This window comes from Onychomys torridus, chromosome 10, assembly GCF_903995425.1.
Source record: "Onychomys torridus chromosome 10, mOncTor1.1, whole genome shotgun sequence".
In the NCBI taxonomy this organism is placed as follows: domain Eukaryota; kingdom Metazoa; phylum Chordata; class Mammalia; order Rodentia; family Cricetidae; genus Onychomys; species Onychomys torridus.
The window spans coordinates 28,940,093-28,966,501 of record NC_050452.1 but is presented as its reverse complement, the minus strand read 5'-3'; the positions used below and the strand labels follow the sequence as shown (position 1 = coordinate 28,966,501).

Here is a 26,409-nt window from a genome sequence, read left to right as displayed (position 1 = left end):
AACTTGGACTGATGTATGGCTATGGATCTCTGCATCTGCTTCCATCTGTTACTGGAGAAAAGCTCTATGATAACAGTTAGGGTATTCACCGATCTGATTACTGGGGTAAGCCAGTTGAGGCACCTTCTCCACTATTGCTAGTAGTCTAAGCTGGGGTCATCCTTGGGGATTCCTAGGAATTTCCCTAGCACTAGGTTTTTCCCTGTCCCATGATATCTCCCTCTATCATGGTATCTCTTTCATTGCTTTCCGACTCCATTCCTGTTCCAGCTCCACAATTTCATTCCCTTATGCTCTCATCCTCCATTCCCTACCCTCCATTTCCTACCCCTCATCCCCAGTTTAGTCATAGAGATATCATCTATTTCCCCTTCCCAGGGTGATCCATGCATCCTTCTTAGGGTCCTTGTTAGCTAGCTTCTTTGGAACTGTGTGTAGTCTGGTTATCCTTTGCTACATCTATTATGCACTTATGAGTCAGTACATACCATGTTTGTCCCTATGAGTCTGGGTTACCTCACTCAGGATGATATTTTCTAGTTCCATCCATTTGCCTGCAAATTTCATGATGTCACTGTTTTCTCTGCTGAGTAGTACTCCATTGTGTATATGTACAACATTTTCTTAATCCATTCTTTGATTGAGGGGCATCTAGGTTATTTCCAGGTTCTGGCTATTACAAATAATGCTGCTATGAACATAGTTGAGCATGTGTCCTTGTGTTATGTTTGAGTATTCCTTGGGTATATGCCCAAGAGTGGTATAGCTGGGTCTTGAAGTAAGATTGATTCCCAACTTTCTGAGAAACCGCCATACTGATTTCCAAAGTGATTGTATAAGTTTGCACTTCCACCAACAGTGAAGGAGTGTTTTCCTTGCTCCACATCCTCTCCAACATAAGCTGTCTTCAGTGCTTTTGATCTCAGCCATTCTGACAGGTGTAAGGTGGTATCTCAGAATTGTTTTGATTTGCATTTTCCTGATAACTAAGGATGTTGAGTAATTCCTTAAATGTCTTTCAGCTATTTGAGATTCTTCTGCTGAGAATTCTCTGTTTAGCGCTGTAGCCCATTTTTTAATCGGATTGTTATTTTAATGTCTAGTCCCTTGAATTCTTTATATATATTTGGAAATCAGATATATCACCAACCATCAGATGTGGGGTTGGTGAAGTCTTTCCACATTCTTATTTACTGTGTCCTTTGCCTTATAGAAGCTTCTCAGTTACAGAAGGTCCCATTTATTAATTGTTGCTCTCAGTGTCTGTGCTACTAGTGTTCCATTTAGGAAGTAGTCTCCTGTGCCAATGTATTCAAGACTACTTCCTATTTTCTCTTCTATCAGGTTTAGTGTAACTGATTTTTTTTGTTTGTTTGTTTTTTGTTTGTCAAGACAGGGTTTCTCTGTGTAGCTTTGCATCTTTCCTGGAACTCACTCTGCAGCCCAGGTTGGCTTGGAACTCACAGAGATCCGCCTGCCTCTGCCTCCCAAGGGCTGGGATTAAGTGTGTGCACCACCACTACCCAGCTAGTGTAACTGATTTTATATTGAGGTCTTTGATCCCCTTGGATTGAATTTTGTGCATGGTGAGAGATATGGCTCTATTTGCAATCTTCTACATGTTGACATCCAGTTGTGGCAGCACCATTTGTTGAAGATGCTTTCTCTTTTCCATTGTACAGATTTGGCTTCTTTGTCAAAAAATTAGGTGTTCATAGGTGTGGTTTTTGTTTTTCCATATGAAGTTGAGTATTGTTCTTCCCAAGTCTGTTAAGAATTGTGTTGGGAGGTGGGGGGGTTGGGGATTCAGCTCAGTGGTAGAGCGCTTGCCTAGCAAGCGCAAGGCCCTGGGTTCAATCCTCAGCTCAAAAAAAAAAAAAGAATTGTGTTGGGATTTTGATGGAGATTGTATTTGAATCTGTAGATTGCTTTTGGTAATTGGTGAGAGAGGAGGGATTGTAAGAGCGAGAATTGTTGAGACCAAGATTGGAAAAAGCACAGGGACAAATAGCCAAACTAATGGAAACACGTGAACTATGAACCAAAAGCTGTGGAGCCCCCAACTAGATCAGGCCCTCTGGATAAGTGAGACAATTGAATAGCTAGAACTGTTTGGGAGGCACCCAGGCAGTGGGACCTGTCCCTGGGGTTTATGTGGGGACACTTTGCTCAGCCCGGGAGGAGGAGACTGGACCTGCCTGGAATGAATCTACAGGTTGAGCTGAATCCCCAGGGGAGTCTTTGCCCTGGAGGAGATGTAAATGGGGGGTGGGCTGGGGGGAAGGTGGAGGTGGGGGCAGGAGGGGGGAGAACAGGGGAACCCATGGCTGATATGTAAAATTAAATTATATAAAAAAAGAATGCCATTTTTACTATGTTAATCCTACCTATCCATGACCATGGGAGATCTTGCCATTTTCTGATATCTTCTTCAATTTCTTTTTTCAGGGACTTAAAGATCTTGTCATACAGGTCTTTCACTTGCTTAGAGTTACCCCAAGGTATTTTATATTATTTGTGGCTATTGTAAAGGGTGATGTTTCTCTGATTTCTTTCTCAGCCCATTTATCATTTTATATATGAGGGCTACTGATTTTTTTTAGTTAAATCTTGTATCCTGCCACATTACTGAAGATGTTTATCATCTGTAGGAGTTTCCTGGTAGAATTTTTGGGGTCACTTATGCATACCATCATATCATCTGCAAATAGTGAAAGTTTGACTTCTTCCTTTCCAATTTGTATTCCCTTGATCTCCTTTTGTCGTCTTACGACTCTAGCTAGAACTTCAAGGACTATATTGTATAGATATGGGGACAGTGGACAGCCTCATCTTGTTCCTGATTTCAGCAGAATCACTTTGAGTTTCTCTCCATTTAATTTGATGTTGGCTGTTGGCTTGCTGTAAATTGCCTTTATTATGTTTAGGTATGTTCCTTGTATTCCTGATTTCTCCAAGACCTTTATCATGAAGGGGTGTTGAATTTTGTCAAAGGCTTTTCAACATCTAATGAGATGATCATGTGGGTTTTTTTTCTTTCAGTTTGTTTATATGGTGTATGACACTGACAGACTTTTGTATGTTGAACCATCCCTGCATCTCTGGGATGAAGCCTACTTGATCACGGTGGATATTATTTTTTTATGTGCTCTTGGATTCGGTTTGCTAATATTTTATTGAGTATTTTTGCATCAATGTTCATGAGGGAGATTGGTCTGTAATTTCTTTGTTGCATCTTTGTGTGGTTTGGGTATCAGAGTAACTGTAGCTTCATAAAAGGAGTTTAGTAATGTTCCTTCTGTTTCTATTGTGTGGAACAATTTGAAGAGTATTGGTATTAGCTCTTTTTTGAAAATCTGGTAGAATTCTGCGCTGAAACCATCTGGTCCTGGACTATTTTTTGGGTCAGGAGACTTTTAATGACTATTTGTATTTTCTTAGGGGTTATTGGTCCATTTAAATTGTTTATCTAGTCTTGATTTAACTTTGTGGTATCCATCTAGAAAATTGTGCATTTCTTTTAGATTTTCCAATTTTGTGGAGTATAGCTTTTTGAAGTATGACTTGATGATTCTCTGGATTTCCTTGTTGTATGTTCTTATGTCTCCGTTTTCATTCATTTCTGGTTTGTGTGCTCTCTCTCTCTCTTCCTTTTGGTTAGTTTGAATAAGGGCTTGTCTATCTTATTTTCTCAAAGAACCAACTCTTTGTTTCACTGATTCTTTGTATTATTCTCTTTGTTTCTATTTTATTGATTTCAACTCTCAATTTGATTATTTCCTGACGTCTATTCCTCCTGGGTGAGTTTGCTTCTTTTTTAGAGCTTTTAGGTGGGCTGTTAAGTCGCTAGTGTGAGATTTCTCCAACTTCTTTATGTGTGCATTTAGTGCTATGAATTTTCCTCTTAGCACTGCTTTCATAGTGTTCCATAAGTTTGGGTTGTACTTTCATTTTCATTGAATTCTAGAAAGTCTTTAATTTCTTCATTTCTTCCTTTACCCATTGGTGATTCAGTTGAGCTTTATTCAGTTTCCATGTAACTGTAGGCTTTCTGTGTTGTTGTTGAAATCTAACTTTAAGCCATGGTGGTCTGATAAAATACAGGTTATTCCAATTTTTTGTATCTGTTGAGATATGCTTTGTGACTGAGTATGTGGCCGATTTTAGAGAAGGTTCCATGGGGTGCTGAGAAGGTATATTCCTTTTTGTTAGGGTGGAATGTTCTGTAGTTATCTATTAAGTCCATTTGAGTCATAACAAATTTGGTCCCTAAGTTTCAGTCTGGCAGATCTGTCTATGGGTGAGAGTGGGGTGCTGAAGTCTCCCACTGTTAATGTGTGGGGTTTGATATGTGATTTTAGTACTTTTTTTACATATGTAGGTGCTCTTGTATTTGGGGCATTAATGTTCAGAATTGAGACTTCATCTTGGTAGATTTTCCTGTAGTGAATATGTAATATCCTTCCCTATCTCTTCTGATTGATTTTAATTTGAGGTCTATTTTGTTAGCTATTAGTATAGCTACACCACCTTGCTTCTAAAGTCCATTTGATTGGAAAGTCTTTTCCCAGCCTTTTACTCTGAGGTAGTGTCTGTCTTTGAAGTTGAGGTGTTTCTTGTATGCAGCAGAAGGATGGATCCTGATTTCGTATCCATTCTGCTAGCCCATGTCTTTTTTTTTCTTTGTTTTAATTAAGATTTTTTCATTCATTATACATACCAATCAATGATCCCCCTCTTCCTTTCTCCTTCCCCCACAGCCTCCCAGCCCAACCCATCCCCCACTTCCTCCCACAAGAAGGCAAGGCCTCCGATGTGGAGGCACATTCAGTAGAGGCAAGTCTAAGCCCTTCCCCATGCTCCAAGGATGCACAAGTTGTCCCATGATAGGTAATGGGCTCCACAAAGCCGCCCATGCATTAGAGATGGATTCTGATCCTACCACCAGGGGTACTCCCAAGCAGATCAAGCTACACAACTGTCTTGCCATGCAAAGGGCCTAGTCCAGTCCCATGTAGGCTCCACAGCTATTAATCCAATTTTCATGAGTTTCCGCTAGTTTTGGTTTGGTCATCCCTGCATGTTTCCCCATAATGATCCTGATGCACCTGCTCATAGAATTCCTCTTCTCTCTCTTTGACTGAACTCCTGGAGCTCTGTATAGTGATTGGCTGTGGATCTCTGCATCTGCTTCTATCAGTCATTGGAGAAAAGTTCTGTGATGACAGGTTATTCACTGGTCTGATCTCTGGGGCAAGCCAGTTCAGTTCAGACACCCTTGCCACTATTGCTAGTAGCCCAGGCTGAGGTCATCCTTGGGAATTCCTAGCAGCTTCCCTAGCACCAGGTTTTTCTCTATCCCCATGATGTCTCTATCATGGTATCTCTTTCATTGCATTTCCCCTCCCTTCCTGTTCCAGCTCAACCATCCCATTCCCTTATGCTCTTATCCTCTATCCCCTACCCTCCATTGCCCACCCCTCATTCCCAGTTTAGTCATGGAAACCTCACCTGTTTCCCCTTCCCAGGGCAGTCCATATATCCCTCTTTGGTTCTTCCCTGTTAGTTAGCTTCTCTGAAGTTGTGGGTTGTTGCCTGATTACCCTTTGCTTTATATCTAGTATCCACTCATGAGTCAGTACATACCATGTTTGTCCCTATGAGTCTGGGTTACCTCACTCAGGATGATATTTCTAGTTCCATCCATTTGCCTGCAAATTTCATGATGTCACTGTTTTCTCTGCTGAGTAGTACTCCATTGTGTATATGTACCATATTCCATTCTTTGATTGAGGGGCATCTAGGTTATTTCTAGGTTCTGGCTATTATAAATAATGCTGCTATGAACATAGTTGAGCATGTGTCCTTGTGTTATGTTTGAGTATTCCTTGGGTATATGCCCAAGAGTGGTATGCCTGGGTCTTGAGGTAGATTGATTCCCAATTTTCTGAGAAACCTCCTCCATACTGATTTCCAAAGTGATTGTATAAGTTTGCACTTCCACCAACAGTGAAGGAGTGTTCCCCCTGCTCCACATCCTCTCCAACATAAACTGTCTTCAGTGCTTTTGATCTCAGCCATTCTGACAGGTGTAAGATGGTTTCTCAGAGTCGTTTCTTTTGCATCTCCCTGAAAATTAGGGATGCTGAGCAATTCTTTAAATGTCTTTCGGTGTCTTTTTTTGTTGTTGTTTTAGGGTTTTTTTGTTTGTTTTTGTTTTTTTTGTTTTTTGTTTTTTCTTTGAAACACAGTTTCTCTGTAGCTTTGGAGCCTGTCCTGAACTAGCTCTGTAGACCAAGGGTGGCCTTGAACTCAGAGATCCACCTGGCTCTGCCTTCCGAGTGCTGGGATTAAAGGCCTGTGCCACCACTGCCCAGTTCAGTGTCTTATAGGTGATTTTAAGTCTACTGATATTGAGATATTAATGACCAGTGATTGTTAATTCCTGTTATCTTTTGGTGGTAGTGTGTGTGTGTGTTTCCCTTCTTTGGGATTTGCTGCTGTGGGGTTATCTATTGCCTGTGTTTTCATGGGTACATCTGACTTCCTTAGGTTGGAATTTTCCTTCTAGTGCTTTCTGTAGAGCTGGATTTGTGGATAGCTACTGTTTAAATCTGGTTTTGTATTGGAATGTCTTGTTCACTCTGTCTATGGCGACTGAAAGTTTTGCTGGGTATATTAGTCTAGGTTGGCATCTGTAGTCTCTTAGTGTCTATATTACATCTTTCCGGGACCTTCTGGCTTTCAGAGTTTCCTTTGAAAAGTTGGGTGGTTTTCTGATGGGTCTGCTGTTATAAGTCACTTGGACTTTTTCCTTTGCTGCTCTTAATATTCTTTCTTTATTCTGTATGTTTAGTGATTTAATTATTATGTGGCAAGGGGACTTTTGGGGGGGATCTAGTCTATTTGGTGTTCTATAAGCTTCTTGTATCTTCATAGGTATTTCTCTTTAAGTTGGGAAAGTTTTCTTCCATGATTTTGTTGAATATATTTTCTGTGCCTTTGAATTGGTATTCTCCTTCTTCTGTCCCTATTATTCTTAGGTTTGGCCTTTTCATGGTGTCCCAGATTTCCTGGACATTTTTTTTTTTTTTTAATGGTTGGGGTCACCACAGCATGAGGAACTGTAATTTTTTTTTAAGATTTATTTATTTATTATGTATACAGCATGTATGCCTGCAGGCCAGAAGAGGGCACCAGATCTCATTATAGATGGTTGTGAGCCACCAGGTGGTTGCTGGGAATTGAACTGGGACCTTTGGAAGAGCAGTCAGTGCTCTTAACCACTGAGCCATCTCTCCAGCCCCTCCTGGACATTTTGTGTTACGACTTTTTTGGCTCTAGTGACTGATCCTCTATTGTATCATCTACGCCAGAGATTCTCTCTTACATCTCTTGTATTCTGTTGGTTATGCTTGCATGTGTAGTTCCTGTTTGTTTACTCAGATTTTCTATTTCCAGCATTCCTTCAGTTTATGTTTTCTTCATTGTTTCTATTTCGATTTTCTGGTTTTGAACTGGTGATTCCTTAGCATGTTTAATTGCTTTTTCATGATTTTCTTGGCTTTCTTTAAGGGACTTATTGATTTCTTCCATTTTTTTTGTTTGCCTTTTCCTTAATTTCTTTAAGGAAATTTTTTATTTCCTCTTTGAAGGCCTCTATCGTCTTCATAAAGTTATTTTTAAGGTCACTTTCTTCTGCTGCTTCTACATTTTGATGTTCAGGTCTTGCGGTCATAGAACCGCTAGGTTCTGGTGATGCCATATTGCTCTTTATATTGTTGTATGTATTTTTGCACTGGCATCTACCCATCTCTTCCTCCAATAGTTGCAAGAGGTGCCTGTGTCTGAGTGAGTTGCTCTTGGTCCAATCTGTGTTTGCTGTGTCTGTGTCTCAGGGGGCCACTCTGAATCCAATCTTAGCTCTTGATCTAATTGGAGCGGGTGGATTCTGTGTCTCAGGGAGCTGTTCTTGGTCCAATCAGAGCTGGTGGATTCTATGTCTCAGGAAGCCTCTCTTGGTCCAATGAGAGATGGCAGATTCTGTGTCTCAGGAAGACACTGGGGTCACAGAGGGGTGGGTAGGTTTGGGGTAGGGCATGGGTCTTGTAGATGGCAGTGTCGGATAGGGGGTTTTGCAGGAGTCTTCCCTGCTGGCTTAACTGGGGCAGAAGGGAATAGGAGTTCCCAGGGATTGGTTGTGTCTCAGGGCCTAGGTTCTAGAGGCAGGACTCTCTGAGTGGGAGAAGATTCACTCACCTCTTGGTCCAATGAGAGCTGGCAGATTCTGTGTCTCAGGAAGCCACTGGAGTCACACGGGAGTGGGTAGGTTTGGAGTAGGGCATGGGTCTTGTAGATTGCAGGGTCTGATGGGGGGGTTTTGGTGGGGGAGCCTGCCTGCTGGAGTCTTCCCTGCTTGCTGGCAACTGGGGCAGAGATGGATGGGGGTTCCAAGGGACTGGTTATATGCAGGCAGGGGAGATTTAAAACAAAGGAAGGACCTATGATTCTGGGAGAGAATTTTGAATTAACAATTTAAAAAGCAGCAGTAAGAACCTCAGCAAAATTCAGAAAAAAATGGACAGCATGGGACAGATATATAGGGACAGGACTTAAGAAAACTGCTCAAATGCACAAAACATCCACACTTGGGAGCTTCAGGGCACACAGTGGTGTTCTCAGGCTTCTTCTTTAATACAGCTTCAGTAAAAAGACAATGCAGATATTAATGTAAAAAATATATGAAAGCACATTATAAACAGTGTCATAGACTGTTTATTACAATTCATGGAAAGGACAAGACACTGAGTAAGTGACAGGTTCCTTCTTAACACCAGGGTCTTGCTCTGTGGTCTGCACAGTGAACGGTCAGCGTTGTGTTGGCTCCCCCTCCTCACTGACAATGTTCAGGCAGCCCTGCAACACACAGCACAACGGCCAGCCTCAGCCATGTCTCTAATGCCAAGATGGCTTGGCTTTGCCTGAATAGCCATAAGGTCCATAAGCATGGACTCAACCAACCCTGAATCCAAAATACTCAGAAAAAAATTAAATCATATGATAATGCCATATGTATATTGCTTTATGTATTGTAGGTAATCTAGAGGTGATTTATATAAACACTGTACATTTATAAAAGAGACTTGAGCACGCCAGGCGGTGGTGGCGCACACCTTTAATCCCAGCACTTGGGAGGCAGAGGCAGGCGGATCTCTGTGAGTTCGAGGCCAGCCTGGTCTCCAAAGAGAGTTCCAGGAAAGGCGCAAAGCTACACAGGGAAACCCCATCTCGAAAAAAACAGAAAACAAAACAAACAAACAAACAAAAAAAGAGACTTGAGCACTTTTAGACTTTGGCATTTTGAAACCAATCTCCAAAGATACCTAAGAACAAATGATATATAATGTTCTAGAAACTGGGAGGATACTAATTGTGAGGCAGGCAAAAACTTTAAATGCATTTTTCTTATTTACTTCAAGAAATAGAATTCTAAATGTATTCCCAGCTACTCGGGAAGCTGAATCAAGAGAATCTCAACTTCAAGATTAGCCCAGGCAACTTAGTGAGAGCCTGTTTCAAAAATGTTTTTAAAACAAAAGGTGGAGGGTGCTAGAATATAGCTCAGTGTTAGAGTACTTACAGGTGTACACAAGGTCCTAACTCCATCCCTGTACTGCTAAAAATAATTTTTAAGGCATATGCTTAATTTATATGCCTCAAGATGAGTTTTGATGTTCTGTCACTATTGCATGCTACATCAAATGCAATAGTTAAATAAGTGCAGAAGACAAATGAGGTGAGGCCCACTGGGTCTTTCATAAATAAGTGTCACCATAAGGTGCTTCACACTGTGCAACTCTATTCTGTCAGTGGAAAGCTCTCTAGTGGATGTCATTATATGCCCTGAATAAGGAGGGATGCCTAGTAGGACTTAACTGTATGCAGACATAGACTGACTTGTTCAGTTCATATAGCTATACCCTAGTTGTGAAAGAAAATATGGTCATAACAAAAAACCACTTTGGGAGATTTTTACTACAAAGTCTTGTTTTTCTATATTGAAAAAAAAATACAAATTAGGTTCTAGCAAACAATCTTTTAGTAAATTCCTCAAGAAATGATAGGTACAAGAAAAAGAAAAGAATTGATAGGTACAAAGCAAAACAATCCACTCATAGTATGTTTTACTTGGTGAAATTATTTTCTAACCATATCAAGTGTGTTGATACACACTTTTAATCCCAGCACTGAAGAGGCTGAGGCAGGAGGACCAGGAGTCCAGGTTCTTCCTTTGCTACATAACAAGTTCAAGGCTAGCCTTGGATACATGAGAAAACAAACAAACAAAAATAATGCTACTACAGAAAGTCTCCCCCAAAGGACTTCCCTTTTAGAAGGGAATCTGCTTTTCCTGTGTAAGTAGACACAAGAGAACAGTGGTTGGAATCAGAACATGGAGGACTAAACATGCACTGTTTCTGGGAATTCCATCAGATGCTGACTTTTGAGTTAGGTCAAAATGCTTCCTCACCAAAACAAGAGGCAGCTTCAGTGCTAATAAGTCATTGCCTTGTGGATCAGAACAGTCTTTCCACCAACAGCAAGAAGCATTGTGAATTATTCTGGGAAAGCTTTCAATAGAACCATATAGCTCTTAAACTATATGAAATCAATCTGAGTGTGTGTCTGTTTACCTGTCTCTTCCTCTTTTTCTTCCTTCTTCCTTCTCTCTGACAAGGACTCACTATGTTGGGAGCTGGCCTCAAACTCAGTGATTCTTCTACATCAGCCTCCTATGTGTGAGCTACAACCAGGCTGAAATTTCTTATATGAGGCATTGCAGAAAGAAAAGAAAGTAACTGGTGGATGGTGGCACACACCTTTAATCCCAGTACTCGGGAGGCAGAGGCAGGCAGATCTCTGAGTTGGAAGCCAGCCTGGTCTACAGAGCAAGTTTCAGGACAGCCAGGGTATACAGACAAACCCTGTCTCAAAAAAACAAAAACAAAAACAAAAACAAATGGAAAGTGATGTTTTTCTTAGAAAACAGTTTCCTTTTGGCATATATACACTCATATGGAGGCGGGTGTAAATACACATGCCCACACCTGTTTCTCAGAACCAAAGCCCTCAATACTATGCAAATGTTCTACACTAAGCAACACCCTAACCATAATAGTTTACTTTTTACAAAAGATTTTTTTTTTTTTACCCCTCTTCTGAAGAGTCTACGGAAGAAATTTCTCTTGGGTCTGAGAATGTCGGGACACAAATACTCTTTTTTACATGACTTCGAATCTCCTTCCTCTTCCTCTTCATTGAGATCCTTGAAACATCCAGATTCAATCATCTGTATGCACAGAAGACAGGATAGAGCAGCTTTGGAGACACCATGAGGTCAGTGATCTCCCAGCATCATCAGCTCCCACCCAGACCTGATCTCAATGTGGGGCACATCATGGTTCCCAGACCTTCTCTGGCTCCACATTCCTGGACTCTTGGTTTCTGATCTCCTCTGGGAATAAGTAAAGTGGCCTCTCATTCCCCTTTCTCCAAGTATACCCCCCCCCCCCCCCCCACACCCCCCCAAAATGCTAATTTCAATGGAGCCAAGCTGCCAGCTAGCCCTGCTTAGGAAGTATGACTCCAGGGTGGCAGGTAAATCCCAAGATCACCTTTGCCCACCTCTTGTAACTAGGACCAGAGTAGCTGTCATGCTTCTGGAAAGTGCCGATATGGTCTTGGCTTCCCATGATCTAGTTCTCATGGTCAAGTCTTTCACATAAATTTACTTTGCAGACACACACAGTCATTATTGAAGCTCGAAACCTACTCTGCTAGAAAGAGCAGTACCTCATTCTGCCAGGGGATGGTGACACTCCCTGTAGCAAATTCAGCATAGAAGAGTTCATCATTGTTGTCCAGGGTGACTCCTTTCACTACAGAGAACTGCCCAATATCCAAGATATCCTTACAATAAATGGCCTGAGGCTGGGCACCAAGAACAAAGAGATGCATCAACCTATGAGACAACTAGAATAACTTTTCTTTTTTTGTTGTTTGATTTTTTTTTCTTCTGGATTTTTGAGACAGGGATATGTAGCCTAGGCCGTCCCTGAACTCACATAATCTGGCTGCCTTGACCACCCCCAGTTGCTATATCTAGCTTATAAGAGATACTTTGTTTTTAATTTTCAGCTGCTGGGAATTGGACATAGGGCCTGCACATGCTGGGTAAGAACTCTACCACTTACCTACATTCCCAGTCCTAAAGCAACTCTGAGCTTCCTTAATTACAAAGAGCAGGTCCACACATAATCCTCCCCACCCTGTTCATTGCCAAGGCCCTTTCAAACTAATTTCCTAATTTACATCATGTATATTCTGTGACACAGCAGTTTCTGTGTCACTTTTCTCAAGGAACTTTCAGTGTCATGGATCCTGTGGTGTCTGTCCAGTCCCCACTACCACCACAGGTGTTCATATACACAGGTCCTCATGAGGACCCCTTTTCTGCAGCAGAAAATAGATTGCAAAGGCTGAAACTATAGAAGGACAGAATGGACTGATTCTGCTGAGACACAAAGAGAGCTATAAACAGGCATGGAGACCACTGGCTATGGGATTCTTTTCTGACCTGAGCATCCTACTTACAAAGCACCTGCTTAGCATTTGAGTGAAAAGTAGAAGCAACCTTCTTGCTAGCAATTTCTCCTGTACGACTAGGGCCCAGGCCTGCAGCCTCTACCTTGGTACTGCTGTCCTCAGGAGCAAGAGATCAGACAAGCATCTAGAGCTGTCAAGGCCCAGGCCTCCATTCCTGCAGAGCTTTACTTGCCCTTCTGGGACTAAGGAGAACACAAGGCACAGAACTTTGCAAGTAAGGACTTGTCATCTACTACTGCAAAATGCACTAACAGTCCTGAGGAGTCACTGCACTGTTTGCTTGGTTGAGCAAATGGTGAGTGTCATTACAGTGGTAGTCTGCAAAGTCACTGGTCAGCACTGTCTATATTCTCATCTATCCCAAAAAGTATAGGACAGAAGAATTGGCAAATCCTCTCTTGGGACAGTCTAGGCCAAAAGCCCAGACCCCTACAGCCCTACAAACTAAGAATCTTAATTCTGCAAGCAAAATGCCCAGAGTTTGCTGAATTGCCTTCAAATGGGGTAATTTGTTTAAACCAAGAACATAGACAGTCTAGGATGGGCCCTGTTCAGGGTGTTCCCCCTCCCTCCAGAGACCACATTGGCCTGCCTTGCTGCTTTTGACCCAAGCAGCCCCATCTCCAGACCTGACAGCTATATGAAGTCCAGGTCGTGCGTGTTGCACTGTCAGGCAACACTTTCCCAGCATGCCAGCCCGTTTGTCTTCCTGCCTGTCTCTCCAGACAGAGACACTCCCTTGTCTACTTTGTTCTCCCTTTGCTTTCACACCTAGAGCTGTGCTGAAGATACTGGATATGCCCTGAATATCTCAAGTAGACATTAGCTCCAAGGAAGCAGTTACCACTATAATGAATACTATGGATATTAAGCAAACACATCAAGTTCTGAAGAAGTCTTACAAATAAAAATATCTCAATTGTAGCTCTTTCTTAATTCCATCCAACAATAAAATTTAACATATTTTTCCATTTTTAGACTGTGTCTATAGCAGACTGCTAAGGGTAGAGTCCGGGCTATTTTCATTCAATTATCTTTTCATCAGTAATTCACTTATATCCCAGGCACTGACAAGTGCCAGGCCCTGTGCTTCTGGAGGCATGACCTTTTTTATCCTAATAGCATACTCCTGAAGAAACACACAAATGACAGCTCCTGAGGGATGTACATTCCAGACTAAAGCAGCTCTGTGACTCTGTGCAATGAGTGAGCACCGGGATGGAGGTGAACCCAGCACTGAGATGTGAACAGAAACATTGGCACACAAAGAGCATGAAGGGCATGCCAAGGAGGTCTGAAATGGCACTGAGAATTGGGAGGACAAGAATTTGGCTATCCCAGTAGTGACAGATTGCACACCCCAGGCCTGGGAGCCAGAGAGCTACTAAAAAGGTCTGCCTGAGGCTGAGGGGGTGGTGGGATACAGGTGAAGAAGAAGCAGAAATAACAGACCTCATAGAGCAGAACCCACATGCTGGCTGTATCAAGTGTGCTTTAACAAAAAGACTGCTATGGGGGTCGGTGTTCATGGGGACCTAGCTATTCTGGTAACATACTTACATCAGGAGAGAAAGGGGGATCTACCATATTTGCTTCCAGCCTGCTGAAGTTTATGTCCTTGAACACTGGGTGCTGCTTTACAGCAGCAGCTCCACCATGACAGCCTAGCCGATGTCTTGGATCCTTGATGAGTAACTACATAAGAGAGAAACAATCAAGTGAAGCTATTAGGGTAGCTATGTAAACTCCAAACTGTCCTCTTAAACAACCAAAGAAGTAGGGTGGCAGAGAGGACATATGTCCAACTAAATAGCCACTACGGTTTCCAAGTTATCAACTAGACTGTACAACTTCAGACCTAACCAAGTATGTTATAGTTTCACAAAGGGTAAAACTCAAGTCTTCCTTGATCAAGAGATGGATCAAGCGCTGTGCTTCATTGTGCACCCCTTTAATCTCAGCACTTGGGCAAAGGCAGGTGAATCTCTGTGAGTTTGAGGCCAGCCTGCTCTACATAATGAGTTCTAGGCCAGCTAGTGCTATATAGACTCTGTCTAAAAAAACAAAACAACAACAACAAAAAAAAAAACCTGGGTTGGACATTTAGCTCAGTGGCAGAGAGCTTGCAAGCACAAAGCCCTGAGTTTGGTCCTCAGCTCTGGAAAAAAAAAAAAAAAAAAAAAAAAAAAAGCCAGGTGGTGGCGCACGCCTTTAATTCCAGCACTCGGGAGGCAGAGCCAGGCGGATCTCTGTGAGTTCGAGGCCAGCCTGGGCTACCAAGTGAGTTCCAGGAAAGGCACAAAGCAACACAGAGAAACCCTGTCTCGAAAAAACAAAACAAACAAACAAACAAACTAAAACTAAAACAAACAACAACAACAACAAACCCCAGCAATTTGAATAAACTAATCCTCAAGTAAAAATGTTATAACTAAGGGACAATTATTAAGGATATCATTTTTAATGTTGCTGAATTTGTAAAAAGAAGCCTTTATTCATTAGAGTATTAAGGACCCCAAGTGAATCAAAAATTTAGTAAGCTTTCTTTTAGAAACTGTATATACTTAACTCTTTGTTTTATTTATATAATTGTGTGCGTGTAAGTACATGCCATAGTGTGTGTGTGGAGGTCAGGGGACAGTTTTCCAGATCAGGAATCTCTCTTTGCCTTCTACCTTGTTGAGGCAGGGTAGCTCATTGTTTCTGCTGCTGTGTTGTGTATTCCAGGCTAGCTGGCCCCACAACTTACAGATGATCTCCTATCTCTACCACCTATTCTAACCTTAGGAGTACAGGGATTATAGATGTGTGCCACCACATCTGGCTTTTGGCATAGATTCTGGAAATAAAACTCAGGTCATCAAGCTTATACGACAAATGTTTTAACTCACCAAACCATCTCCTGGACCACTGGGTTTTTTCAAGACAGGGTATTGTAGCCTAGGTTGATTCTGAAATCCTCATATGCATATCTGTACCTCCAGAGTGCTGGGGTTATAGCCATGTGTCAACTATACACCAAACAGTCTCTTTTTCAAAAGTATTCTTAACGTATCTATAACTGTCACAAATTCAAATAAGCCTTCCTCTATAATTACTATGAATAAAAAAAAAGATTGGCCCAAATTCTTGTCCCTTCGTACACCCTCCTCTCTGCTCTTGGGCAAGTTACCCGTGTTTCCTTAGATGCTTTCCTACAATCCATCTGTAGGAAACTTAACCCATTGTTTAAGAGCCAGTTGTTTCTCTTCACAGTAGTTACTGAGCATGACGGTTGATTGTAGCTGTTAAATAGACACAATCTAGAATCATCTGGAAAGGGAGTCTTAAAGAGAACTGTCCAGATTAGGTTTACTTGTGTGCATCCTTTTTATTTTATCCTATTTTATTTTAACTTATAATTTTTATAATTATTTTATATTACATTCTGACTAGTTTGTCCTCCCTCCACTCCTCCCAGTCTCCCTCCCATTTCCCCTCTTCCCAGATCCACTCCTTCTCCATTTCCCTTCAAAAAAGAAGGAGAAAGAGGAGAAGAAGAAGGAGAAGAGGAGAAGGAGGAGGAGGAGAAGAAAGCTAGGTCACTCAGAGCCAGCACGGCCTCATCAGTTGCTTTTCAAAATGTTTCTTGTCTGTGGATCCCCCAAATTGTTCCAACCCTAGGCTGGGGTGCCTCAATTCCAAGAACCCACAGCTCACACTTAGCTATAATCACCTACTGTCTTTTCCTTGTCTTTCCCTCTGTCACTTTTCTTCATCAACTTAAGACTGTATGATCCAGTACTCAGTTCTCTTTTGTACCCAGCTAGCTTCCTTTCATGTCTTCATACCTGCTTCATAGCTGCCTAGTCAAACTATAGAGCTGGGCAAAGGTAGCTCTCTGCTGTCTCTGGGCCCATGTCCCTGCACATAGCAGGGCAGGAACAAGACACCAATGGGTTATGGACAGTATTTCCCTATGCATGCACTTGATGTCTATGAGGAAGGCTCTTGCACTCCCCAGCTCTTCAGCTTCATGTTCTCTAAATGGTGCTTCATACCTTACCTGAACCCATACTTGCAACATTTCTCTCCATACTTGCCCCCATGATGCTGAGGGCTTAAGAAGACAGAAGTCCCTTTTCAGAAGTCCCATAGTGAATCCGCCACTTGCACTGCCTCCAAACTATGAAAGGGAACGACTCACATTTTCCCTTGTACACTAGTGCCTCTCTCTCCCCTACCCAAGGCTTTTGATCTAGCAATTACACTTCCCCACAAAAGTGCTCATGTTTCTCCCTATTCAGTGTTGCTGCTCTATTAGTTTGGGATTCAGTCTTGACCCCTTTTCTCTACTTCAGCAACTCCTACAAGGTCCACCCAGAATCTGAGCATTTCTCACATCTGCTCTTCTATCCATGGCCACACCTACATTCACACTTCTTTCAGCTCTTTGGCCCCAAATCCTCCCAACTATGGTGTCTCATCAGCCCCCAAGCTCTGGTTTCTCTGGCAGCCAGCACATTTGTCATATTTGTTCTGTGTACTATTAGTGGCTATCAAACCTGCAACAGACTGAGAACACCAGAAGAGCCAGGACTTCCCTCTGTTTACTCACGGCTGTATTCCTACTGCCTAGGATAGTACTAGGAACATAGAAGATGCTCAGTGATTCCTTGTTGAAAGAAAAATTTTAAATATGCTACAAAGGACAGGTCTCAAAAGGAAAAAAAAAAAAGCCTATAGGTACCATTTTAACATAAGCAAGTGACAGATGTTGGTATAGGCAGCCAACAGTTGATTAAAAAAAAGAGAGAGAGACCAGCCCTGAGGGCAGACAGCATACAATTGCTTCTAGCTCATTCTATAGTTATGGCTTAGGACTTGATTTCTGGCATCACTGTGTCACACAAAAGGTGAAGGCCCTAATACAATAATCAAATCTGTAAGTTACATGTCAGTCTGGCCCATGCAGGCCTTCAAGTCAGAGTGTCTGTGATGATTTAAAAAAAAGAAATTGGCAGACAATCTTCCCATTTCAAAATACATTAGAAATGATTTTAGATTGCATTTCACATCAAACGAGTCAGTGAAGCCGACTCAGCAGCTGTTCTCTGAAAACAGAGTAACCTGGCACCATTCTTCCTTTCAGCCATGTCAGTACAGAAGGAGAGTCATGAGTTTTCCTCCGCTTTGCTCTGGTTGATCAGTCATTTTCCAAGCCTGGGTGGAGAACTTTGATCTGCTTTCCTAGTCTGCCTGAGATGAAATTGCAGGCAAGAGCATCAGGAAGGAAGCTGGTTACTGAGAGGCCTGGCTGAGCTCACCTGCACATGGGTCTTGCTGTGAACCAGGGCTGATAAGCTGGGAAGTGGGCGGCTGCCCAGCTTCTAAAGACTGCCTACCTCCTTGACTACTGCCTTCTGAACCATCAAAAGAACAAGATGAATCGAGGCAGTCGTTTCCCTTTCTCTGTGGAACCTGACTTACCATGCTACAGATAGACTTGGCCTCCTCTGAAAATTTCTCAGAGTACTCCTCAGTTTCATTCCTCACTCTTCTTTCCACTTCCTCCCGGCTGACTTTTTCTTTATATTTTTTGAATGGAGCGTGTCCCTCAATCATTTCATATAGCAGACAGCCAAGTCCCCACCAATCAGGACCAAATGTATACTTTTCATTATTGATAATTTCTGGAGCTACATAACAAATAAGAAAAATTTTAATTAAATTATAGTTTTAAATATTCTTATGATTAGTTCCAAGTAATACATTATTAATTTAATGTTTGTTACAATGTGATCTAAGAACCTTAAAAACACACTAAGTTAAAAAAACACACAGGATCCAAAAAAACCATAGATCATATGCTTATATGAAATACATGGAATATGCAAATCCAGGGAGACTGAATATAAATTCATGGTTGAAAAGCCTGAGAATAGAAAATGAGGAATAGGGGGTGGTTGCTAACAAGTCATTAAAATCTGAAGTGATTAAACAAAGTTCTGGAATTAGATAAAATAATGGTAATGCACAACTGTGTAAACGGACTGCCGTGGAATAATCCTCTTGCACACTGTAAAGATTTGTCACTCGAACTGGTTTATAAAACACTGATTGGCTAGTAGTTGGCCAGCAAGTTAGGTGGGAAAGCCAAACTAAGAATGCTGGGAAGAAGGAGGGTGGAGTCAAGGAGTCACCAGCCAGATGCAGAGGAAGCAAAATGAGAATATCATTTTAAGAAAAGGTATCAAGCCATGTGGCTAAATATAGATAAGAATTATGGGTTATTTTAAGTGTAAGAGCTAGTTAGTAATAAGCGTGAGCTACCAGCTGAGCATTTATAAGTAATATAAAGCCTCAGAGTCAATTATTTAAGAAGCAAGGCCAGGTATTTGGGAACAGGCAGGCAGGAGAGAAACTTCTGCCTACAATGGACTAATATCCACTGAATCATATACTTCAAAAAGTTGGATTCTTTGATGTGTAAAGGATAATTAAAGCAGTGTCTATCTATCTATACTGGATGAACTTGACTGCTGCAGGGTGGGTGATATGGTAAAATGGGACTGGAAAGAAAGCTTGCCTCCTGGGGGTGCTCCCTCCACTCGAGTGTTCTCATGGGTGCAGTGTCATCTGTTCCCAAGTCAGAACCCCCAGAAACCTGCAAGGGGAGGAATGTCAGTCTCTGAGAGACCCACCATGCACTTAGGAGCTACCAAGGGTAGGCTGGCATTGCCCATATATTTTTGGAATAATCTGAACATGATTAATTTCCCAGGGACCATGTGGGTAGGATGTGTGTGACCACATGCATGGGATGCTAGCTGCATGAGGAGTCCTGTGGCCTTACCTGACTCTGCCCTCACAAAACCACATAAACTGGGGGTGGGGGCTGGTGTCTATGGGCACCACTTCTCATTTATTTTTTATTTTTATTTTTGGTTTTTTGAGACAGGGTTTCTCTGTAGCTTTGGAGCCTGTCCTGGACTAGTTCTGTAGCCCAGGCTGGCCCCGAACTCACAGAGATCCACCTGCCTCTGCCTCCCAAGTGCTGGGATTACAGGTGTGCGCCACCACTGCCCAGCCACTTCTCATTTATAAAAGGAGGGCTATAGACTAGAAAAATTCTCAGACAGTCTAGATCAGTGGTTCTGACTGACCCTTTCAACAGTGTTTGCCTAAAACCATTGGAAAGCACAGATATTTATGTTACAATTCTCTCATACAATTATGTAGCAAAATTATAGTTACAAAGTAGCAACAAAAATAATTTTATGGTTGAGGAACTATATTAAAGGGTCACAGCATTAAGAAGGTTGAGAACCACTTCTCTAGATCCTCAAAACATTTACAAAGATGCTGGGTTAAATTTTAACATTTAGATAACATTTGAAAGTAATGGAGTCGATGTTAGGAAACAACCATTCTTTAGGGAAGTAGCATCAGTTGTCATCTAACAATCTGAGCACTCATGGGCTCAAATGCTGCTGCACAGACAACTCAGGTGTTGGGATATTTTTCTAGCCTCTGCTTCCCCAATTACTTTGCAAATTAGAGTTCTTTAAATTGTTTGTTTGTTTGTTGTTTGGGGGAACAGGGTTTCTCTATGTGGCTTTTGGATGTCCTGGAACTCACTCTGTAGACCAGGCTGGCCTTGAACTCACAGAGATCTGCCTGCCTCTGCCTCCCAAATGCTGGGATTAAAGGTGTGCACCACTACCACCTGGCATAACCCATATTTTTTTTTTCAGAGCTGAGAACCGAACCCAGGGCCTTGCACTTGCTAGGCAAGTGCTCTACCACTGAGCTAAATCCCCAGCACCATAACCCATATTTTTTAATGGTGGCTCAGTTACCTCTCCTCTGTACCATATGTCTGACTTGCTCCATGTCTTGCTGGCATCTCCCCGACTCTCTCATTCCCAGAGTTGTCTCTCTCCCTGGAAACCCCACCTATTCTCTCCTGTCTAGCTATTGCCCATTCAGCTCTTTATTATACCAATCACAGTGATACATATTCATAAAGTGTAAATAAATACTCTGAAACACACTGACAGTGGGATACCTCAATACCACACTCTCACAAAGAGACAGGTCATCTAGGAAAAAACTAAACAGAAAAATGATAGAGATAACATGTTATAAACCAAATGGACCTATCAGATATTTTCAAAACATTCCACCCAAACACAAAAGAATATACCTTCTTCTGTGCATCCCATGGAACTTTCTCCAAAATTGACATATACTTAGACCCAAAGTAAGTCTCAACAGACACAAGAAAATTGAAATAATTCCCTTTATCCTATCAGACCACCATAGATTAAAGCTGATATCAACAACAACAGAAATCTTACAAACTCATGGATACTAAACAACTCTCTACTGAATGAAAAATGGGTCAAGAAAGAAATACTTTCTAGAATTGGATGAAATGAATACACATCATATCCAAATTTATAGGACACAATAAAAGATGAAAGTTTGTAACCCCAAGTTTAAAAAAAAAAAAAAAAAAAAAAAAACAACTGAAGAGATCTTATACTCAAAACTCAAAATAGCACAATTGAAAGCTCTGGAACAGTGGTTCTCAATATCTGGGTCTTGCATTACAATTTATAATAGTAGAAGTATTAACAAAATAATTTAATGGCAAAGGGTCACTACAACATGAGGAACTATATTAAAGGGTCACAACATTGGGAAAGTTGAGAACCACTGCTCTAGAACAAAAAGAAGAAATCACACTCAAAAGAAGTAGATGGCAAGAAATAATAACTAAGGACTGAAATCAATAAAATAGATACAGAGAGAACAATACAAAGAATCAATGAAACAAAAAGTTGGTTCTTTGGGAAAAGAATTAGTAAGACTGATAAACCCTTATCCAAATTATCTAGAAGGCATGAGAGAGACAATATCCAAATTAACAAAATCAGAAAGGAAAAGGGGGACAAAACAAGAGACATTGAGGAAATCCAGAGACTCATAAGGACAAAAACCTGTCCTCCACAAAACTGGAAAATCTAAAAGAAATGGATGATTTTCTCAATATATACCACTTATGAAAGTCACATCAAAATCAGATAAGCCATTTAAACAGACCTATAACCCCATAGTGAAATAAAAGCAGTCATGAAAAGATGGCTCAGATGCTGGGCGGTAGTCACATAAGCTTTTAATTCCAGAAATTGGGAGGCAGAGGCAGGCAGATCTCTGTGAGTTCAAGGCCAGCCTGGGGCTACAGAGTGAGTTCCAGAAAAAGGCGCAAAGCTACACCAAGAAACCCTGTCTTGAAAAAACCATAAACAAACAAACAAACAAATAAACAAATAAATAAATAAATAAATGAGTGATGGCTCAGTAATTAAAGAGCACTAACTGCTTTCCCAGAAGACCCAGGTTTAATTCCCAGCATCCATGTGTCAGCTCACAACTATCTAGCTACAGTTCCAGGGGATCCAACACCCTCATACAGATATACATGCAAGCAATAACATCAATGCACATTAAAAAAAAAAAGTCCCCCCCCCAAAAAAAAGCCCAGGCCAGATGGTTTTAGTGCAGAATTCTACTAGATTTTCGAATCAAAAGTTAACACCAATATTCCTCAAATTTCATGGAAATAAAATAGAAACAAAAGGAACATTGCCCAAGTTGTTCTATGAGACCACAGTTATCCTGATACCCAAACCACAGAAAGCTCCAATAAAGAAAGAAAATTTGGTTGGGGATTTAGCTCAGTGGTAGAGCGCTTGCCTAGCAAGAGCAAGGCCCTGGGTTCAGTCCTCAGCTAAAAAAAAAAAAAAAAGAAAAAAGAAAAAAGAAAGAAAGAAAGAAAAAAAGAAAAGAAAAAAAATACAGACCAATTGCCCTTATGAACATAGATGTGAATATACTCAATAAAATACTTGCAAACCAAGTTCAAGAACACATCAAAAAGATCATTCACCATGACTGTCTTAGGGTTTCTACTGCTATGAAGAGACAACATGGCATGGCGACTCTTATAAAGGAAAATATTTAATTGGGACTGGCTTACAGTTTCAGAGAGTTAGTCCATTAACATCAATGGTGGGACATGGCGACAGGCAGGAAGACATGGTGCTAGAGAAGGAGCTGAGAGTTCTACATCTTGATCTGCAGACAGTAGAAGGAGACCTGTGTGCCACACTGGGCATAACTTGAGCATATAAGGCTTCAAAGCCCACCCCATAGTGACACTCTTCCTCCAACAAAGCCACATCTCCTAATAGTGCCACTCCCTATGGGCCAGCATTCAAACACATGATTCTATGGGGGTACATAACTATGCTAACCACCACAATGATCAAGTAGGCTCCATCCCAAAGATGCAGGGATGGTTCAATATATGAAAATTAATAAATGCAATCCACTATATATAAACAGAAAGAAACAATCCAAATGATCATCTTATTAGATGCAGAAAAGAAAGCCTTTGACGAAATCCAACACTCTTTCATGATAAAAGTCTTGGAGATATTAGGAATACAAAGGACAGACCTAAACATAATAAAGGAAGTTTACAGCAAGCCTATAGCCAATATCAACTTCAATGGAGAGAAACTTGAAGCAATTTCACTAAAATCAGGAACAAAACAAGGTTGTCCACTCTCTCTATACTTGTTCAATATAATACCCAAAGTCTTAGCTAGAGCAATAAGACAACTGAAGTAGATTAAGGGGCTACAAATTGGAAAGGAAGAAGTCAAGGTATCTTTACAGACAATAGGATAATATACATAAGAGACCCCAAAAATTCCACCAGAGAACTCCTATGGCTGATAAACACTTTCAGGCAAGTAACTGGATACAAAATTAATTCACAAAAATCAGTAGTCCTCCTACATACAAATGACAAACAGACTGAGAGAGAGAAAAGAAAACAACACCTCTCACAATAGCTTCAAATAATATAAAATACCTTGAGGTAACTCTAAGCAAGTGAAAAACTTATACAATAAAAACAAGTCTTTGAAGAAAAATTGAAAAAGATATCAGAAGATGGAAAGATCTCCCATGCTCATGGGTCAGTAGGATAAACACAGTAAAAATGGCCGTCCTATTAAAAGCAATCTATAGATTCAGTGCAAGCCCCATCAAAATTCCACCACAATTCTTCATAGACCTTGAAATCACAATTCTCAGTTTCATATGGAAACACAAAAACCCAGGATAGCTAAAACAGTCTTGAACGACAAAAAAACTGAAGGAAGTCTCACCATTCCTAATCTTAAGCTATACTACAAGGCTATAGCAATAAAAACCGCATAGTATTGGCACAAAAACAGACACGCTAGTTAATGGCATTGAATGGAAGACCCAGACATATACTCAAACACCTATGGACACTTGATTTTTTTTATAAAGAAGACAGAAATACACACTGGGAAAAGACGGCATCTTCAACAAATGGTGCTGGTCAAACCGAATGGCTGCATGTAGAAGAATGCAAATAGATTCATATCTAGCACCCTGAACAAAACTCAACTCCAAATGGATCAAAGACCTCAACATAAAACCAGGTACACTGAACCTGACAGAAGAGAGACTGGGGAATAGCCTTGAACACATTGGCACAGTAGATGACTTTCTGAAAAGAACACTGATAGTGAAGGCACTAAAATCATCAATTAAATGGGACCTCATGAAACTAAAAAGCTTCTGCACAGCAAAGGACACCAACATTTGATCAAAGTGGCAGCCTACAGAATGAGAAAAGATTTTTACCAACTCGACATTTGATAGAGGGCAAATATACAAAATATATATAGAACTCAAAAAACAATATAAAAAATAAATAACCTAATTTTAAAATGGGTACAAATCTAGGGTTGGGGATTTAGCTCAGTGGTAGAGCACTTGCCTAGCAAGTGCAAGGCCCTGGGTTCGATCCTCAGCTCAAAAAAAAAAAAAAAAAAAAAAAAAAAAAGAAAAAAGAAAAGAAAAATGGGTATAAATCTAAACAGAGAATCCTCAATAGAGGAAACTCCAATGCTGAGAAATACTTGTAGAAATGTTCAACATCCTTAGCCATCAGGGAAATGCAAACCAAAACTACTTTGAGATCCTATCTTCCACCTGTCAGGATGGCTAAGACCAATAATACAAGTGACAGATCCTTCTGGCAAGGATACAGAGAAAGGGGAACACTACTCCATTGTTGGTAGAAGTGAAAACTTGCAGGGCCACTATGGAAATCAATATAGTGGTTCCTCAGAAAGATGGGAATTGATCTACTTCGAGATCCAGCTATACCATTCTTGGGTATATACCAAAGGATGCTTCATCCTACCACAAGGACACTTGCTCAACCATGTTCACTGCTGCTCTATTAATAACAGCTGGAAGCTGGAAACAACCTAGATGTGCCTCAATAGAAGAATAGATGAAGAAAATGTGGTACATTTACACAATGGAGTACTACTCAGCTTTTAAAAAAAAATCAGGAAATTTGCAGGCAAGTGAATGGAACTAGAAAAAAAAAAAACATCCTTTGGAGTCAAGCGATAGTAGCATATGCCTTTAATCCCAGCACTCAGGAGGCAGAGGCAGGCAGATATCTGTGAGTCTGAGGCCAGCCTGGTCTACAAAGCTAGTTCCAGGATAGCCAGGACTGTTACACAGAGAAACCCTGTCTCAAAAAAACAAAACAAGACAAAAAAAAATCATCCTCCATGAGGTAACCCAGAACCAAAAAGATAAATATGGTAAATTTACTTATATCTGGATATTAGCCATTAAATAAATGATAGCCAAGCTACAATCCATAGGCCCAGAGAGGTTAGGCACAGAGCAAGGGACTAGAGAAGACATATGGATCTCCCTGGGAGGGGGAAATAGAACAGATTTTACAGGTGGACTGGACCAGAGGTTTGGGAGAGAATGGGGGGAACAGGTAGAAAGGGGGAGGGGAAATGAAATTGAAGGAGAGAACAAGAGGAGAGACAGCTAGAACTGAAGAGCATTTGAGAGAGGAATGGAAACCTAGTACAGTGGAAACTTTCTATAGTATATGAAGGCGATCTCAATGAAGTCTCCAAATAAATGAGAGGGTCAGAATCCCTAATGGCTATCTCTTGTCACCAAAGCTTCCAGTGCCAGGACTCAGTTTCATCCAATTGAGTTGTTAGCTGAAAGAGTCCCATGAAAACCCCCAAACAACCCAGGCTGTTGCCAAGATAATAGGTTGCTCTCCACAAACTGAAAGCCAGGCCCCATTGCTGAAGACAACACCCACACAACTCAATGAAAACAGAAAAATCAAGCTGGTGCCTACATAGAACCTTTACCCCCATGTTCTGGTGTCTATGACATGGAACTGTACTCTGCAGGCTACCAAAAGAAAAAAGCAAACAGCAGCCCAACCACAAAACCTTTGATCTACAATCTGTCTTGCCTGCAAAATATGCTAGGGCACCAGCTAGTGGTGGCACATGCCTTTAATCCCAGCACTTGAGAGTTAGAGGCAGGTGGATCTCAGTGAGTTGGAGGCCGGACTGGTCTACACATTGAGTATTGAGTTTCAGGACAGCCAAGACTGTTACACAGAGAAACTCTGTCTTGAAAAACTCAAACAAACAAACAAAAAACCTAAGGTAATAGTGGCACAAACCTTGTGGGAGTAACCAACCAATGTCTGATTTGACTTAAGGCCCACTGCATGAGATGGAACCCATTCCTGACACTGCTTAGGTGACCAAGAACTAGCATCTAGATAACCCAGAGACCTAGGGT

The 26,409-nt window shown here is 41.2% G+C and overlaps 1 protein-coding gene across 5 annotated transcripts in view; it reads right to left on the bottom strand.

The window, feature by feature from the left end:
* Positions 1–8,670: 8,670 nt before the first annotated feature.
* The window catches only part of Grk4 (G protein-coupled receptor kinase 4), a 107,857-nt gene continuing 90,118 nt past the window's right edge, over positions 8,671–26,409 (bottom strand). For 2 of the 5 annotated variants that reach the window (XM_036201267.1, XM_036201268.1), the window contains exons 12-16: positions 18,136–18,344; positions 14,227–14,361; positions 11,854–11,991; positions 11,213–11,350; positions 8,671–8,916 (exon numbers count right to left, since the gene is read on the bottom strand). In XM_036201267.1, coding sequence (XP_036057160.1) covers positions 8,869–8,916; positions 11,213–11,350; positions 11,854–11,991; positions 14,227–14,361; positions 18,136–18,344 — 668 coding nt within the window. In that variant the 3' untranslated portion in view covers positions 8,671–8,868. Of the gene's footprint in view, positions 8,917–10,981; positions 11,351–11,853; positions 11,992–14,226; positions 14,362–18,135; positions 18,345–26,409 lie in introns of those variants that run through there. The other 3 variants (XM_036201265.1, XM_036201266.1, XM_036201269.1) reach the window with 2 other exon arrangements.